Genomic DNA, 16967 nt, shown 5'->3' on the forward strand with positions numbered 1-16967 from the left:
ATTAGGATGTTTAGTGTAGTCCCCAATATAATCACAAAGAATGTCTAAAAGATAATACAAGAAGAAATAAGGGAATCAAAATGATTTACTACAAAAAAAGAAAAAATAATATAAACAGAAGGGAAGGTGATAATGCAAGGAAGGGAGGGAGCCAGGGAAAAAAGAAAAGAAGGAAGAAAGTAATAAGGATTAGGGTGGAGATATATTAGAGGATAGAAAAACAGTAGAAAAATCAATGAAACCAAAAGTTTCTTCTTGGAGAAGATCAACAAAATTGACAAACCTTTAGCTAGATTGCTAAGAAAAAAGAAGAAGACAAAAACTAAAATCAGAAACAATGGTGGGGGTGCTGGCTGGTGGTGTAGTGATTAAGTTTGTGTATTCCACTTTGGTGGCCCGTGGTTCACTGTTTTGGATCCTGGGCGGAGACCTATGCACTGCTCATCAAGCCATGCTGTGGTGGCATCCCACATAGAAGAACTAGATGGACTTACAGCTAGGACATACAACTATGTACTAGGGCTTTGGGGAGAAAAAAACAGAGGAAGATTAGCAACAGATGTTACCTCAGGGCCAATCTTCTTCATCAAAAAGAAAAAAAGAGAGAAGGCAAAAAAGATTAAAAAAGAAAAGAAGGTGGGAATATGACTCCTGACCTTACAGAAATAAAAAAAATTATAAAGAATACTATGAACAACAAAGTAGATAATGTAGATGAAATAGACAAATTCCTGGTTACGCATGCATTACCTAAATTAACATGAGAAGAAATAGAAAATCTCAACAGACCTATAACAGGTAGAGATTAATCAGTCATCAGAAACTTCCCAATGAAGAAAATTCTAGGACCAGGTGACTTCTCTGCTGAATTATACCAAAGATTTAAAGAAGAATTGACACCAATGCTTCTCAGACTCTTTCAGAAAACAGAAGAGAACACTTCTTAACTCATTCTGTGAGTCCAGCATTGCTTTGCTACCAAAGCCAGGAAAGACATCACAAGAAAAAATATTACAGAACAATATCCCTTATGAATTTGGATGCAAAAATACTCATCCAAATACTACGAAACTGAATCCAGCAAGATACTGAAAGGATTATACATCATGCCTAAGTAATATTATCCCAGAAATTCAAGGGTAGTTCAACATAAGAAAATCAAACACTGTAATGCACCACATTATTGAAAGAGCAAAAAGAAACCTACATGATCATCTCATTTGACACAGAAAACAGTTAACAAAAATTCAACTCTCTTTCATGATAAAAGCAGTCAGAAAGCCAGGAATAGAAGAGAACTCCTGGGGCCAGCCTGGTGGCGCTGAGGTTAAGTTCTCACGTTCCACTTCTTGGCAGCCCAGGGTTCGCTGGTTCGGACCCCAGGTGTGGACATGGCACCGCTTGGCATGCCATGCTCTGGTAGGGATCCCACATATAAAGTAGAGGAAGATGGGCACAGATGTTAGTTCAGGGCCAGGCTTCCTCGAAAAAAAAGAGGACTGGCAGTAGTTAGCTCAGGGCTAATCTTCCTCAAAAAAAGAGAACTGCTTAACATGATAAAAGGCATTTGAAAAACCCACAGCTAACAATGTTCAATGGTCAAAAACTCAAAGCTTTCCCCTTAGATCAGGAATAAAGCAAGGATACTTGCTTTCACCACTTATATTGAACATTGCATTGGCAGTTCTAGCCAGAGCAATTAGACAATACAAAGAAGTAAAAGACATTCAAACTGTTAAGGAAGAAGTAAATCTTTCTCTAGTCACACATAACATGATGCTTTATGTAGAAAATCCTACAGAATGCACAAGAAAGTTACTAGAACCGATAAATGAGTTCAGCAAAGGTGCAGGGTGTAATACCACACACAAAAATCACTTGTGTTTATATAAATCAGCAATAAACAATCTGAAAAGCAAATTAAAACCAACTCCATTTAAAGTAGGATCTGAAAAATAAAATGCCTTGGAATAAATTTAACCAAGGAGGTAAGACTTGTACACTGAAAACTACAAAACTTTGCTGAAAGAAATTAACGAATAACTAAATAATTGAAAGGCATCCTATGTTCATGGATTGGAAGATTTAATATTGTTAAGATGTCAGTACTTCCCGTTGTGATCTACAGAGTCAGTGTAATTCCTTATCAGAATTCAAATAGGCTTTTGTTGCAGAAATGAAAAAGCCATCCCCAAAATTCATATGAAATTACAAGGGGCCCCAAATAGCCAAGACAATCTTGTAAAAAGAAGAACAAAATTGAAGGACTAACATTTCCAAATTTCAAAACTTAGAACAAAGCTTACAGTTATCAAAACAGTGTGGCGCTGGCATAAATATAGACTAGTACAATAGAATTGGGGATCCAGAAATAAACCAAGGTATCTATGGCAAATTGATTTTAGACAAGGGTGCTAAGTCAAAGCTGTGCAAACAGCTTTTGGAGAGAAAGTCTCTTCAACAAATGGTGCCTGAACACTTGGATTTCCACATACAAAAGAATTAACTTGAACCCATAGCTCACACCATACATAAAAATTAACTCAAAATAGATCAACATCCCAAATAGAAGAGCTAAAATCATAAAATTCTTAGAAGAAAGTATAGAGATAAATCTTCATGACCTTGGATTCTTACATATGACATCAATAACATGAGCAACAAAAGAAAGAAACATAAATTTGATTTCGTCAAAATTAAAAGCTTTTGTGTATCAGAGGATGTTATCAAGCAAGTGAAAAGACAACCTGCAGAATGGGAGAAAATATTTGGAAATCAAATATTGGATAAAGGTTCAGTATCCAGAATATATACAGAACTCCTACAACTCAACAACAACAAAAAACAATTCAATTTAAAAATGGCCGAGGACTTTTGAATAGATATTTCTCCAAAGAAGATACACAAGTGGCCAATAAGCACATGAAAAGATTCTCTCCATCACTAGTCATTAGGGAAATACAAATCAAAACCACAGTGAGTTACCACTTTACACCCATTATAGTGGCGATTAAAAAAAAAGAGAAGAAGTATTGGTAAGGCTGTGGATAAATTGTTATCCTTATACATTGCTCCTAGGGATGTGAAACGGTACAGCCACTGTGGAAAACTGTTTGACAGTTCTTCAAATGCTAAACATAGAATTACCATATGAATGAGTAATTCCACCCCCCTGGGTATACAGGCATACCTCAGAGATACTGTGGGTTCAGTTCCAGACCACTACAATAAAGTAAATATCACAATAAAGCAAGTCACTTGAATTTTTTTGGTTTCACAGTGCATGTGAAAGTTATATTTACACTGTACTGTAGTCAGTCAAGTGTGCAATAGCATTATGTCTAAAAAGGCATTGTACATACCTTAAGTAAAAATTACTTTAATCTGAGCCTTCCATGAGTTGTAATCTTTTTGCTGTTGGTGGGTCTTCTAAAAATGCAGTATCTGTGAAGCGCACTAAAGCAAAATGGAATAAAACAAGGTATGCCTATATCCCGGAAAGAATTGAGAAGAGAGACTCAGGTATTTGTATGCCAGTGTTCATTGCAGGATTATTCATAATAGCCAAAAAATGGGAGCAATCTAATTGTCCATTAACAGATGAATGGATAAACAAAATGTGGTATATACATACAATGGAATATTATTCAGGCATAAAAAGGAATGAAGTTCTGATACGTGTTACAACATGGATAAAGCTTGAAAACACTGTGCTGAGTGAAATTAGCCAGACGCAAAATGACAAATATTGTATGATTCCACTTATATGAGGTTCCTAGAGTAGTGACATTCATAAAAACAAAGTTGATTAGGAGTTACCAGGGGCTGGGATGAGGGGGCAAATGAGGAATTATTGCTTAATGGTTACAGAGTTTCTGTTTGTGTGATGGATAAGTTTTGGAAATAGCTAGTAATGATGGTTACTTATGATTGTGAATGTGATCAACGTCACTGAATTGTACACTTAAAAATGGTTAAAATGCAAATTTGTTAAATATATTTACCACAATAAAATAAAAAGGAAAACAAAAACCAGTTGACGATAAATGTGATCTTTATTTCGGGACTTTAATTTGTACTCTGTTGCTTTATATATCCATCCATATGCCAGTACCACATTGTCTTGAGGACTGTAACTTTGTAGTTACTTGGAGTTAGAAAGTGGGAATCCTCCAACATTCTTCTTTTCAAGATTGTTTGACCATTCTGTGTCCTGCATATCAGTTTTTGAAACTTAGTTCTTAAGCCCAGCTCTGCCATTCCTAGTTGTGGGATCTTCAAAAAATTGCTTATCTCATTTTCTTTTCATAATCATAATTATAGGTTATGAGAGTTAAATGAGAAAAGTACCTGAAAAGCCTTACATAATGCTTGGCACATAGTAAATGCTCAAAGAACTACTAGTATTAGTATTGCTACTTTTACTGCCATTATCACTGCCAAGGTCATACCATCTTTATACGTTGACTAGAGTAAAATAGAACTCTTCCTCCAGAGTATGTTTTTTCTTCAACAATGAAGACAGTGTGTTGTAATAGAAAGAGCATGAAATCTGGAATGTCTGTAACTAATAAAATACTGATAGTATGTTAAATTTAAAGATATTTTAAATTTAGCTGTATTTCATGATGTCATGAAAAGAGAAGTTATTTTCAGAAATCAGTTCAAAAGTCAAAATTAATAGTTGGTAAAGGTGCCATTAATTTGATTGTAGTTAGGGAATAGGAAAAAAAGTTGAGTTGAAATAAGTTTATTCTTGAAATTTTCTTCCTGTTTTTTTTTTTTTTAGCTAACTTGCTTATGACTCAGTTGTTTAATTACTTCTAGAATGTTTCTTTTTACTGGATTTTTTTTTTTGGTGTTTTATCAGCTTTAATCTGATTTTTCATTTCTACATTTAGTATAATACAGAGGCCCTCCAAATTTCCTCTGTTTTTAGCTATATGATCATATGATTATCCTACTGTTTTGTCAACATGCTATTCATATGCATAATATTTATATGTCATATGTCCATTTTAATCCAAGTAGGAATATGTCAAATCATATATCTTACCTGTCATAACTGTTGTCATTTGTTTGAAGTTGATGTAGGAATACTAATTTGGAAGCCTACCTTCCCAGTGTTGGGATTCCAGCAAAGGCAATATTTGACGGACTGTTAGTCAATATTAATCAAGAGAAAAATGAATTGTTTCTTGAAGTAGAATTGAACTGAAGTTTATCATAGCAACTTTATTTTTATTTTTATTTTAGAAATCAGCTATGGCATCTTTGAATCATTACTGTACTAACAAATTGAAACTATTTTTGTTATCTATGCTGTTTATATAACAGGTGTTGTAAACTGCTTGTGTTATAACCAGTCTATTTTGCAATGATAGGTACTTTTTAAAGTCTTTATTTTGAAATAATTTCAAACTTTCAACTTCTACCTAGTTCTCTTGTAATATTTTAGTGCATTATATTACAGATATTTGTTTATTCATCTCCTCCCCTACAAGACTGTGACTTCTTTGCATCCTCATTCCCTGGCTTATATCCATTACATCACATGAACTCAGTGAATAAAATGATGGACTTGTTATTTTCAAGGCTATAAATCGAAGTCCTCGAGGTTTCAGTAGTCTTTTTGCTCTAATGTTTTCACTGATAAGCCAACAATCTCAACTTCTAATTGAATAACTTTAATAATTGACAATGAAAACACTTTTTAAATGCCTACTTTAAACCCATTACAGAGAGTTATATAATTTTTCATTTTAGTAACATCTAGTGCTGTTATATTACTATATTTTACTAGTTATATTACTATGGTCTTATTTAGTATATCACTTATATACCTTTTATAATATGAATCAAGTTAAATTTCATTAGTGTTTTCATCATTCCATCGTGGCACTTTAAGTCTAGGAAATAATTCTCAAATGAAGATCTGAGCACTAGTTTCATTAAGAAAGATAAATGGTAATATTAGAGAGTTTAAATGCAGAGTTTTTATTAAAAATCGTTTGGTTGGATTAAGTTATTTTTTAATGGAAACTAGAATGTCATTTATTAATTTACATTTGAGACAGAAGATATCCTAGTATCTAGAGTACGTAAGTGCCTTATTTATGATACTATCTTTTCTGATATTGAGACACTTATAACATGTTATCAAAAAATTCCTTTTTAAACACTGAATAGCAAAGGTAGGTAGGAAGGTAATCTTGGAGTTTAAGAGCATAGAGCAGCTATCTGATAGAGATATGATAGTAGCCAAAATGCAAGCCATATATGTAATTTAAAAGATTTGGTAGCTGCGTTTTAAAAACTAAAAAGAAGCAGGTGAAATTAATTTTAATAATGTGTCTTATTTAACCCAGTATGTCCACAGTGTTATTTTAACATGTAATCAATGTTTTTAAATTAATCTTTTTTATGCTAAGTACTTGAAATCTGGTATGTATTTTACACTGAATGTACATCTCAATTAGCTCCTTCACTTACTAGCTCCTTCACTTAGGAAAATTACTGAATCTCTTCGTGTCTCGATTTTCTCCTTTTTACAATGGAGACAATTGTAAGAATTAAATTAGATAATATATGACATTTCTGGTAAATGGTGTTACATAAATCTTAGCAGGTTTCTAAAAAAGTATATCAAACAAGTGAACATGAATGTAATGACATCATGGTCTCAAAGCAAAGATCTTGTGTTAGGGATTAAATTTGCAACCCTCAAACACTCATCTCTGTCCCTTGGACAGTGCTAGGCACGCACATCTCTCTGACTCCTTCTTTAAATTATTTTTAAAAAGATGCAAAATCAATATTAGTTCATCTGTTGTAACAAATGTACCACAGTAATGCAAGATGTCAATAACAGGGAAAACTGTGGTGGGCAATCTGTGCAATGAATTTCTATACTTTCTGCTTTTATGTAAACCTAAAACTACTCTAAAAAGTGAAGTCTATTAATTGAAAACAAACATGGTGTCTTCTATTGATTCTTGATACATCTTAGTTGTGACAGAATCCATCAGTAAAAGTGGCAGTTTCAGCATCATTAAAACCATCAATAACAGAAGTTCAGCTATGGTTAAAAATCTAACAACGTTTTCTCTTCCAGTAGTCATTCAATATCTACCTCTTTTTAACCAATATATGGAAAACTTAAGCACAAAATGGTTGTTTTTCCTCCATGATTATTGGGGTGGGAAATGAGCACTTTTTGGTGGCACTCTGATGCTAATGGCAGAAATAGTCCATTTTTTTTTATACTCTGTTGCCGGTTTTGAGAATATTTTCTTCTCCTAATTTCAGGTTGGGTGGGACTATATCAGCATACAAGATAGTACCAGATGAAATAGAAGAAATCAAGGTATAGTATGGCATTTTTCACCTCTACAAAGACTTAGTATCTTGGAGGGAGGGGAAGAATTGCTTTTTCTTTATACTGTTGAATCTTTGGGTGTGTTAGGATATCATTTAATTCCAGTTATCCTATTTGAATTAAAAAAATATACATCAGATAATCACTATCAGATTTCATCTATCATTATCAATGAATTTCTACGAAAAATATTAGGGGAATCAAAATAGAACCCTTTCCTGTGAAATTCATTGAAAATCTACTTAAGAAAGTACTGTGTATAAGCATTAGTGTGCATACTGGATTTTTTTTTATCTTGTTTTAATTTCTTTTCCCTATAAGCTTTCACCAATTATAAACAGGATCAGTCTTCTAGTAAATCTTTCCTGATTCCTTCGAAAACACAGTATGCCGATTTCAATTTAATATTTACAGTCCAATAAATTAAAAATTAACCTTACTTTTTGAAAATTACAGCATTACTACATTCTCCTGTCTCTAACATTTTAATAAATCTTATGGACTTTTGGTCTTCTAGCGTAACATGCATCCCTTGTTCAAAAGTAATTTATAATCTAATGAGAACTGAGCGTACTATCTATTCTGTAAAAAAATTTGACAATTAGACAGCAATAGTCAAGAATAAACAATACTGGGGCCACCCAGTGGCACAGTGGTTAAGTGTGCATGTTCTGCTTTGATGGCCCAGGGTTCGCTGGTTCGGATCCCGGGTGCGGACATGGCACTGCTTGGCAAGCCATGCTGTGGTAGGTGTCCCACATATAAAGTAGAGGAAGATGGGCATGGATGTTAGCTCAAGGCCAGTCTTCCTCAGCAAAAAGAGGAGGATTGGCCGCAGATGTGAGCTCAGGGTTAATCTTCCTCAAAAAGGAAAAATAAATAAATAAATAAAAAGAATAAACAATACTGAGTTAAGTTGTTAACAATGGCAAGTAAAGATCTCAAGAAATTAAGCTTGATTTGATCAAACTTTCAAAATTAAGTTCAGTAAATTCAAATCTTAGTAAATAATTCTTTAATTTGTTTACATTATTTTTAAACCAGTGAGGCTCAGTGATCTTTATTATGTAATATATTATTAGTTTTAATATGTCAGATGTTCTGTTTAGTCAACATCAGGAATTAATACCATGATTATGTTCTAGCATCTAAAATAACCAGGAATGTCAAGAGACTCATTCCAACTTGATAGAAATTCGTAAAATAGTTTGGGTGGAAAGAACCTTAGGTCTGATCTAGATCCCTTATTTTTCGGAAGAGAAAATGGAAATTAATAAAGGTGAGCTTGTTAAAATTGATTGTTTGAGGTGTAGTAATTACTTGCCCAAAATATAATCAAGTGTGGTTAAAGGGTCAGAGTAACCAGAATATATTATTTCTGGAAATATTTTATAATGACTCAAAAACAAAACCAAACTCTAGAAGCTAAGTAATCCATAAATGTATGTATAAATAATTAAGCAGCATTTATATAAAGGATATGGAGTTAAAAATCCATCTATCTTAAAGGTGCTCTGTCTTATGTTACAATTATAATACTTGTTAAGTGATAATGGTAAACAAAATATTCTATGAAATACATAGGAAGGGTACTTGGCCATTGGAAAGAGATAATCAGCAAAGTCTTTCCAAGAGGTAAACTCAGCAAACTGGAGTTCTGTGCAGAGGCAGAGGCACTTGTGAAAGCATAAGCATGAGATAATTTGGCATCAGATCTCAGTAAAATAAAGACTGTTGAGATATAGGACTGGCAGTGAGCCTTACTGCCATATTAAGAAATTGGGATTTTATACAGAAAACTATGGAGTGCCATTATGTGGTTTTAAGAAAAAAGTAACGTAATTAGCTTGGTAATTTTTTTAGATTTTTCTATGATGAGCAAGAACAATTATTTCAGCGGAGAAAAGGAGATTCCATCCACAAGGAAGGAAACCAGATTGCAGGAATGTAGGCACAAAATAATTAAAACCTGAACTAAAGCAGTGGCAGTGAGGTTAAAAAAAAAACTCAGATTCAAGAAATATTACTTAAGAAAGTAGAGTAAACAGTACTTGATTTATTGGAAGTTTAGGGGAAGATGGAAAAGTTGACTCAGGTTTCTGGCTTGGAAAACTGAGTAGATTGTGTTGCTGTTAGGGAGGAGAAACAAGAGAAGGATTAAGTTTGAGAGGAAAGAGGATAAGTTTTGGACTTACTGAATTTGAAGCTAACCAAGTATCCACTAAGTCATTGGATAAATTGGCCTGGAACTCAGAAGACAGATAATTCTTTCAACTGATACTGAGATTTGTCATTATGCAAGAGTTAGTTGAGGCTGTGCCAGTGAATTGAATCACCTAAAAAAGCTATATGAGGTAATAACAGTGGATGAAAACTGATGCCCTGGCGAGGGCACATCATAGAACCAGAGGACTGATATATTCTTTATTAATTAACAGAAATGTTGCTCTTTTTTTAATAGTGACTTTTCTCTAAAGAAGTTGTTTTGTCATTTTGTTTTTGAAATTCTAGAGTCATAAGAATTATCCCTCAGGAGATTCCTTGAAAAAAACCATGATTCATAGATGATATGTAATATATGATTTTCTCCATCAGTTACTGGTAATACATCTAAAACAGCTTCAGAGAGTTTGAGGCCTGAGGCATAAAAACTATGAATTGATTCTTGCTTTCAAAAGTGTTGGAAGAAAAGCTGTTATAAAATATTTCAACATTTGATGGCACCATTAGCATTTTCAGCTAAAATCAGATACAATCTTTTTGTTTTGATTGGAGGAAATGTGAAACATCTGGTTGTAATGTTCATTTTAGTTGGATAACATCTAGGTGATTTTAAATTATCTAAATAGTACAATTGAGTTTAAATTCAAAATATACTGCCTGTAATATACCATGTATAAATAAATATACATGTGTATTTTTACTATTAAAGAGATGTGATTGATTGATGAAACGTAATTCAATTTTTGTCAGATGTGATAATCTTTCACAAGGTTTCTAGCACCAGAAATCATTATTTAGTTCATACTTTGTTTGAATTAAGCATACATTTATTGATTACAATGACTCATCTAATAGTGAATGGATGCTTGGCCAAAGGCTTAAGGGATAAAGAACGAATACATTCTGGCCCAATCACAGGTATCTCTTCCACCCAATGTCCTGAGTTTTTATCATTATCAGCTCTTTTCTTTTATTTAGTTTTACCACCTGTGTACACATCTCTAAATATTATACTTTATTTGTGCTTCTCTTGGATTTTAATATGAATTGTATGCAATCTTTTGTGCCTTGCTTCTTTTGTTCACCACTGTTTGTGAGATTCATCCATGTCGTTGTCTATAGCCAAAGTTTTTGGGTTTTGTTTTTGTTTTTTGGTTTTTTTTGGTGTAAAATACTCCATTGTGCAAATTATGGAGACAATCTGTTCTTAGACATTCAGCTTGTTTCCATTTGGAATTATTATGAAAAATGCTGCTATAAAATTCTTGGGAAGGCATTCTGCTACACATGTGTAAGAATTTCTCTAAAGTATATACTGAGGAATGGAATTCCTGGATTTTAAGTAATGTGTATTTTCAACTTTTCTGGATGAAATTAAACTGTTTTCCAAGGTTGTTATGCCAATTTACACTACCACCTTGGATGTATTTATTTTAAATAGAGATATTTAAATATTAACTCTATAATCTACCTGTAATTTATATTGATATAAATTTTTTTAAAACTTATGTATTGGATGACTAAACTGACAGAATATTTTCCAAATGTATCTTTATTTTTCCAGTCCAATTTATTGGAAAACCCATCTTTTCCCCCACTGGTTCAAATTGCCTCATTTATCATAAACTGGAACAGGCATGGACAAAAAAGCACCTAGAAAAGCCTGTTCCCCTTGGCCAAAGGACCTGGGACAAGAGTAGAGTAACAGAAAACCTTTTTGGCAATACTTGCCCTACTCCAGCCAAACACCAATGGGAAAACTACTTAGCTCCCACACAGTTTCGGCAGAGCCAAGTCAGGTAGCTGGTCTTCTACTTCACTCCCTGCCATCCTACAGGAGCAGGTGACAGAGCTGTGAATCCCTCCCCTGGTGATCCTGGCAGAGCTGAGCAGGGAACTATATTTCCATCCATGGCAGAGCTCTGATTTTCCCACCAGGATACTGTAGGTGGGACCAAATGAGGAATTGATCTTCCATCACCAGCCCAGGGGAGACAGGCTGTGCTCCGATTCCTCTAGCAGAGTAGAGTCAGTGGGGTCCAGTGATAAGCTGAGTCTCCACTCCTTCCCAGCAGCAGTAAGACTAAAGAGGCAGTGCAAGGTGGGGCTAGTCACCATTCTGCTTCATTTTCCCTTTCCTGTATCAGTGAGGCCTATAAGGGAGAAGAGCCTTTTACCCCTGTCTTTATCAACAAGACTGAATGAGAAGGAGATAGTTGGTACTCTACTCTCAGTATGAGTCAGCCTTCCACATCCCCTCTTGGTGTCAACAGGGCCAAGCAGGGAGCTGAACATTCACCCCTACTATCAACAATGTGGAGCAAGGTGATACCCCACTTTCACCAGAAAGGTTTCAGCAGGGCCAAGACAGGAGCTAGACTTATACCCTACTGTCTTCCATGAGGCAGTGTAAATTGGTGCTTCACTTTTGCCAAAGTGGTGTCAGTGGAACCTAGCAAGAAGCTGAATGTGCATATCCCTATGACCCTCATACTATTCTTCAACAAGGCAGACATCTGCTAAAAAAGAAGATTAAATAGGATCTGCAGTCTCATAATACCCAAAATGTCCTGGGTACAGTCAAAAATCACTAATCATACCAAGAACAAGGAAAATGACAACTTGAATGAGAAAAAACAGTCAAAAACACTAACACAAAGATGACTCAGGTGTTGGAATTATCTGATAAAGATTTTAAAGCAGTTATCATAAAAATGCTTCAACAATCACTTATTAATTCTCTGAGACAAATGAAGGAAATAGAAATTACAAAAGGGAACCAAGTGGAAATTACATAACTGAAAAGTACAATCACCAATGTAAGAAGACTCATGGAGGGGGGTGCGGGCGGGAAGCTCCAGAAAGAAGTGGCGCAACATTTTTCAAGTGCTGAAAGGAAGGTCAACCACAACGTCTGTATCCATTGAAATTCTTCAGGAATGAATGTGAAATAGGGGCATACTCAGACAAAAGAAAACTCAAAGAATTTGTCCCTGGAAAACCTAGAAACAGTGTTTGAAATAACCTAAGACCCATTCATGATAAAAACTCTCAGCAAACTAGGAATAGACGGGATTTTCTGAACTTGAACTACAAAAGAACATCCACAAAAAACTTGTAGCTAACATCATACTTAATGGTGAAAGAATAAATGATTTCCCCCTGAGATCTGGAACAAAGCAAGGTTGTCTGCTCTCACTACTTTTATTCAACTAAATACTAGAAGTTTTAAATAGCACAATAAGGCAAGTAAAAGTATTAAAAGACACAAAGATTGGGAAGTAAGAAATAAAACTCACATGATTATCTTTGTAGGAAAAAATACTTACAGAAAAATTCCTAGATTTAATAAGTTAGTTGGTTAATTTGGGGGATATAAGATCAACACCAGGGGCCGGCTCTATGGCTGAGTGGTTAAATTCACATGCTCTGCTTCGGCGGCCCAGGGTTTTGCTGGTTTGGATCATGGGCGCGGACATGGCACCACTTGTCAGGCCACCTTGAGGCAGTGTCCCAAATAGCACAACCAGAAGACTTACAACTACAATATACAACTATGTACTGGGAGGCTTTGGAGAGAAGATAAAAAAAAGATTGGCAACAGTTGTTAGCTCAAGTGCCAATCTTAAAAAAAAAAAAGGATCAACACCAAAAAGAAAAAAATTGTATTTTTACATACTCAAAACACTTGAAAACTTAGGTTTAAAACAACAACATTTACAATTCCTCCAAAGAAAGTTAAATACTTAGATATATACTTAAGAATACACATATATTATCTGTATGCTGAAAACTAGAAAATGCTTAAGAGATAAAAAGGCACTTGAAGAAATGGACAGACATAGCATCTCCATGGATTGAAAGGATTTGACATAGGAAATATGTCACTTCTCCCCAAATTGACCTATAGGTTTATGCAATTCCTATAAAAAATCCAAATTTTTTTGCAGACATACAATTATGTACATTTATTCTAAATTAGATACAAGGCATTGGTCCTAGAACAGCTAAAATAATTTTGAAAAAGACAGTGGAAGGACTGGGTCTACCCAGTGATAAAGTTTACTATGTAGCTGCCGTGATCGAGGTGGTATGTAGTACTGGCAGAAAGACAGACTCGTAGATCAGTGGAACAGAATAGACAGCCCATAAGTAGAAACACGAATATGTTCCATTGATTTTTTTTTTTTTTTAAAGATTGGCACCTGAGCTAACATCTGTTGTCAATCTTTTTTTTTTTTCTTCTTCTTCTTCTTCTCCTCCCAAAAGTGCCCCAGAACATAGTTGTATAGTTGTATATTCTAATTGTAAGTGCCTCTGGTTGTGCTAAGTGGGACACCTCCTCAACATGGCTTGTTGAGCAGTGCCATGTGCGTGCCCAGGATCCAAACCAGCGAAACCCTGGGCCGCTGAAGTAGAGTGTTTAGACTTAACCACTTGGCCACGGGGCCGGCCCTGATTGATTTTTAATAAAGCTACAAAAGGAATTCAATGGATATCCTTTTCAACAAATGATGCTAGAACCATTGGTCATTTATAAGCAAAAAAATGAACCTCAGCCTAAACTTTACACTTTATATGAAAATTAACTGAAAATGGAAAATAGACTTAAATGTAAAACATAAAACTGTTAGAGAATAAAAGAAAAAATTTTCAGGACCTATAGTGAGGCAAAGAGTTTTTAGACTCAACAACAAAAGCCCAATCTATAAAAGGAAAATTTTATAGATTAGTACTCATGAAAATTTTTAAATTTTTCTCTGCAGAAGAAACTGTGAGTAAATGAAAAGACAAATTGCACAGTGGGAGAAATTGTTTGCAAACCACATATCCAACAAAGGGCTTCTATGTAGAATAGAATATATAAAAAATTCTCAAATTCAACAGTAACAAAAAATTTTTTATTAGAAAATGGGCAAAAAACACAAGACAAAAAAGTTTTTAAAAAAAATATACAAAAGTTTAGATGAAAGGTCATTAACTTTACAGTTTAATTTGGGAAGCAAATATATCTTTTTATTAGTGAATATTCACATTCAGAAATGTAATATGTCTATAAGTAAAGTCATTTAGTCTTGTTCCTAAAGATCTTTGCAATTTCTTTTAAAATTATTTTTAATTATATCCTGCTTTTTCTTTCTATAAATGGAATATTTTCTCTATATTTTTATTTTAACATTACCTATATATTTTAACATAATTGAGGTGTAAGATACTTTTAAAGATTAAGTTATCACCAAATCTACTTTTGCAAATCATGAATGAGGAACTCTGTTGGACTCATTTCCCAGTAAATCAACCAAATCTGATAAAAATTATAAAGAACCATTTAAGGTATCTGGATATTCTAAGGACATACAACAAATCAAACATTTATTCAGGTAAATCTAATGTCAGATAAAATAGTGAGAGTCTGTGGCACTTACCCACAACCTGATCCCTCTCCCACCCCTTTTCAGCTCCCAATTAGATACATATTTCTCCAAGATGGGCAGGCCTTCATCATTTCTCATGACTCCAACTCTGATTTGCAGAAGTTAAATTCCTGATGAGTGCAGCTAAAAGGTCAGGGGCTCCCTTCCTCTGCCTAGCCCCCATTCTTAGACTGGAATCTAAGCCCAGATGCAGCAGGCTGAGAATACTGGAGGCCTGATCGTCCTTACCCCAGCTTGCTCTTAGGGCAGAACATCCACATAGGAGAGGAAAGCTAAGAGACCAAAGGCTTCCACTGCTACACAGCACTTGAAACAGTGGCTTAATGATTTTATCCAAGGCAGTTCATAAGAACAGATTGCTCTAAAGCTCTTCCCAAAGGAAATGGCCTTATCTGAAACTGAATGTGGGGAAGTTCAAGCCTAAGGACACTCTCAAAAGCAGTGGAGATTTTGGTACTAAACAATTAAGAGGAGGCTGATAAGGCTGATAATCGTTCTAAAAGAGCAAGAAGCTTAATCAGTTTACCAGAAAGAACTTGGGAAAGAAATAGCTAAAAAGACTCCTCCTTGGATCAGAACAAACCTCAAAGACTGGACTGAAAAACTGTGCTGCCTGAATTTAATTAATCAGACTATGGAGCAATTTGTGTCCCTGGGCATTGTTTATAACAATAGTGCAGTTAGCTGGAAATTAATGGAGCGTTTAACAGCTGGTTCTGCCAGCACAGAGGCAGATAGCTGAACAGAGAGCTCAAGGAAAAAAAAGGGACCGTCAAAGAGAGCCCTACTAAAACCACTGTCATCCCGAGGTAGCTTTGTGTAAGCCTTGACTGCGCCCTCTGGAGAATGATATTGGAAGTTTCACACTGAGTGGAAACAGACTTTGCTAAAGTAGCCTAGCCAATTCAGTAAACAAGTAAACAAGCAAAGAACAACAAAAAAGCCCTGAAGAGAGGGAGGAGAGTCAGCATCCACAGTAGCTACAATATGTTATATAACATGTTGAGTTTTTGTTTGTTTGTTTGTTTTTTTTTTTGTGGAAGATTGGCCCTGAGCTAACTACTGCCAATCCTCCTCTTTTTTTGCTGAGGAAGACCAGCCCTGAGCTAACATCCGTGCCCATCTTCCTCTACTTTATACATGGGACGCCTACCACAGGATGGCTTTTAGACAAGCAGTGCCATGACTGCACCCAGGATCCAAACCGGCGAACCTTGGGCCGCGGAGAAACGGAACGTGTGAACTTAACCACTGCGCCACCAGGCCGGCCCCACATGTTGAATTTTTAATAAATATTACAAGACATGAAAAGAATAGGAGAGTGTGACTCATACCCAGGATACGAAGCAGACAACAAACACTGCCTGTGAGAGGTTCTAGATGTTAAGTTTAACAGATAGATTTCAAAGCAGTCTATCTAAATATGTTTTTTAAAAAACAACTTAGAGGAAACCTACAGAAAGAAGTAAAGAAAGCTGTGATGACAATGTCTCCTCAAATAGACACTATCAATAGAAATTTTTTTTTTTAAGAAAAGAAGCAAATGCAAATTCTGAAGTTCCAAGTATAATAACTGAAATGGAAGATTCACTAGAAGGGCTCAACAACAGTTCTGAGTTGACAGAAAAAAGAATCAGCAGACTTAAAGATAGGTTTATGGAGATTACACAAGCTGAAGAACAGCGAGAAAAAAGAAGGAAGAGAGGTGAATAGAGCCTCAGAGAAATGTGGTACACCATTAAGCACACCAAAATATGGATAATGGGAGTACAAAGAAGAGAGAAAAAAGCACAAAAAATATTACAGGAAATATTGGCTGAAAACTTGCCAAATTTAATTATAAACATTAATCTACACATCCAAGAAGCTCTATCAGTTCCAGATAGGATAAACTTATAGAGATCCACACCCACACATGTAGTGTTAGTTCA

The 16967-nt window shown here is 34.9% G+C and overlaps 1 protein-coding gene across 4 annotated transcripts in view; it reads left to right on the forward strand.

Moving 5' to 3' along the window:
* LOC124230929 (gephyrin) overlaps nt 1-16967 on the forward strand; it is a 575937-nt gene that overhangs the window by 227786 nt on the left and 331184 nt on the right. For all 4 annotated transcript variants that reach the window (XM_046647482.1, XM_046647483.1, XM_046647484.1 and 1 more), the window contains exon 3: nt 7309-7366. In XM_046647482.1, the coding sequence (XP_046503438.1) occupies nt 7309-7366 (58 nt within the window). The remainder of the gene's footprint in view (nt 1-7308; nt 7367-16967) is intronic.

Source organism: Equus quagga, chromosome 20, assembly GCF_021613505.1.
Source record: "Equus quagga isolate Etosha38 chromosome 20, UCLA_HA_Equagga_1.0, whole genome shotgun sequence".
Lineage (NCBI taxonomy): Eukaryota > Metazoa > Chordata > Mammalia > Perissodactyla > Equidae > Equus > Equus quagga.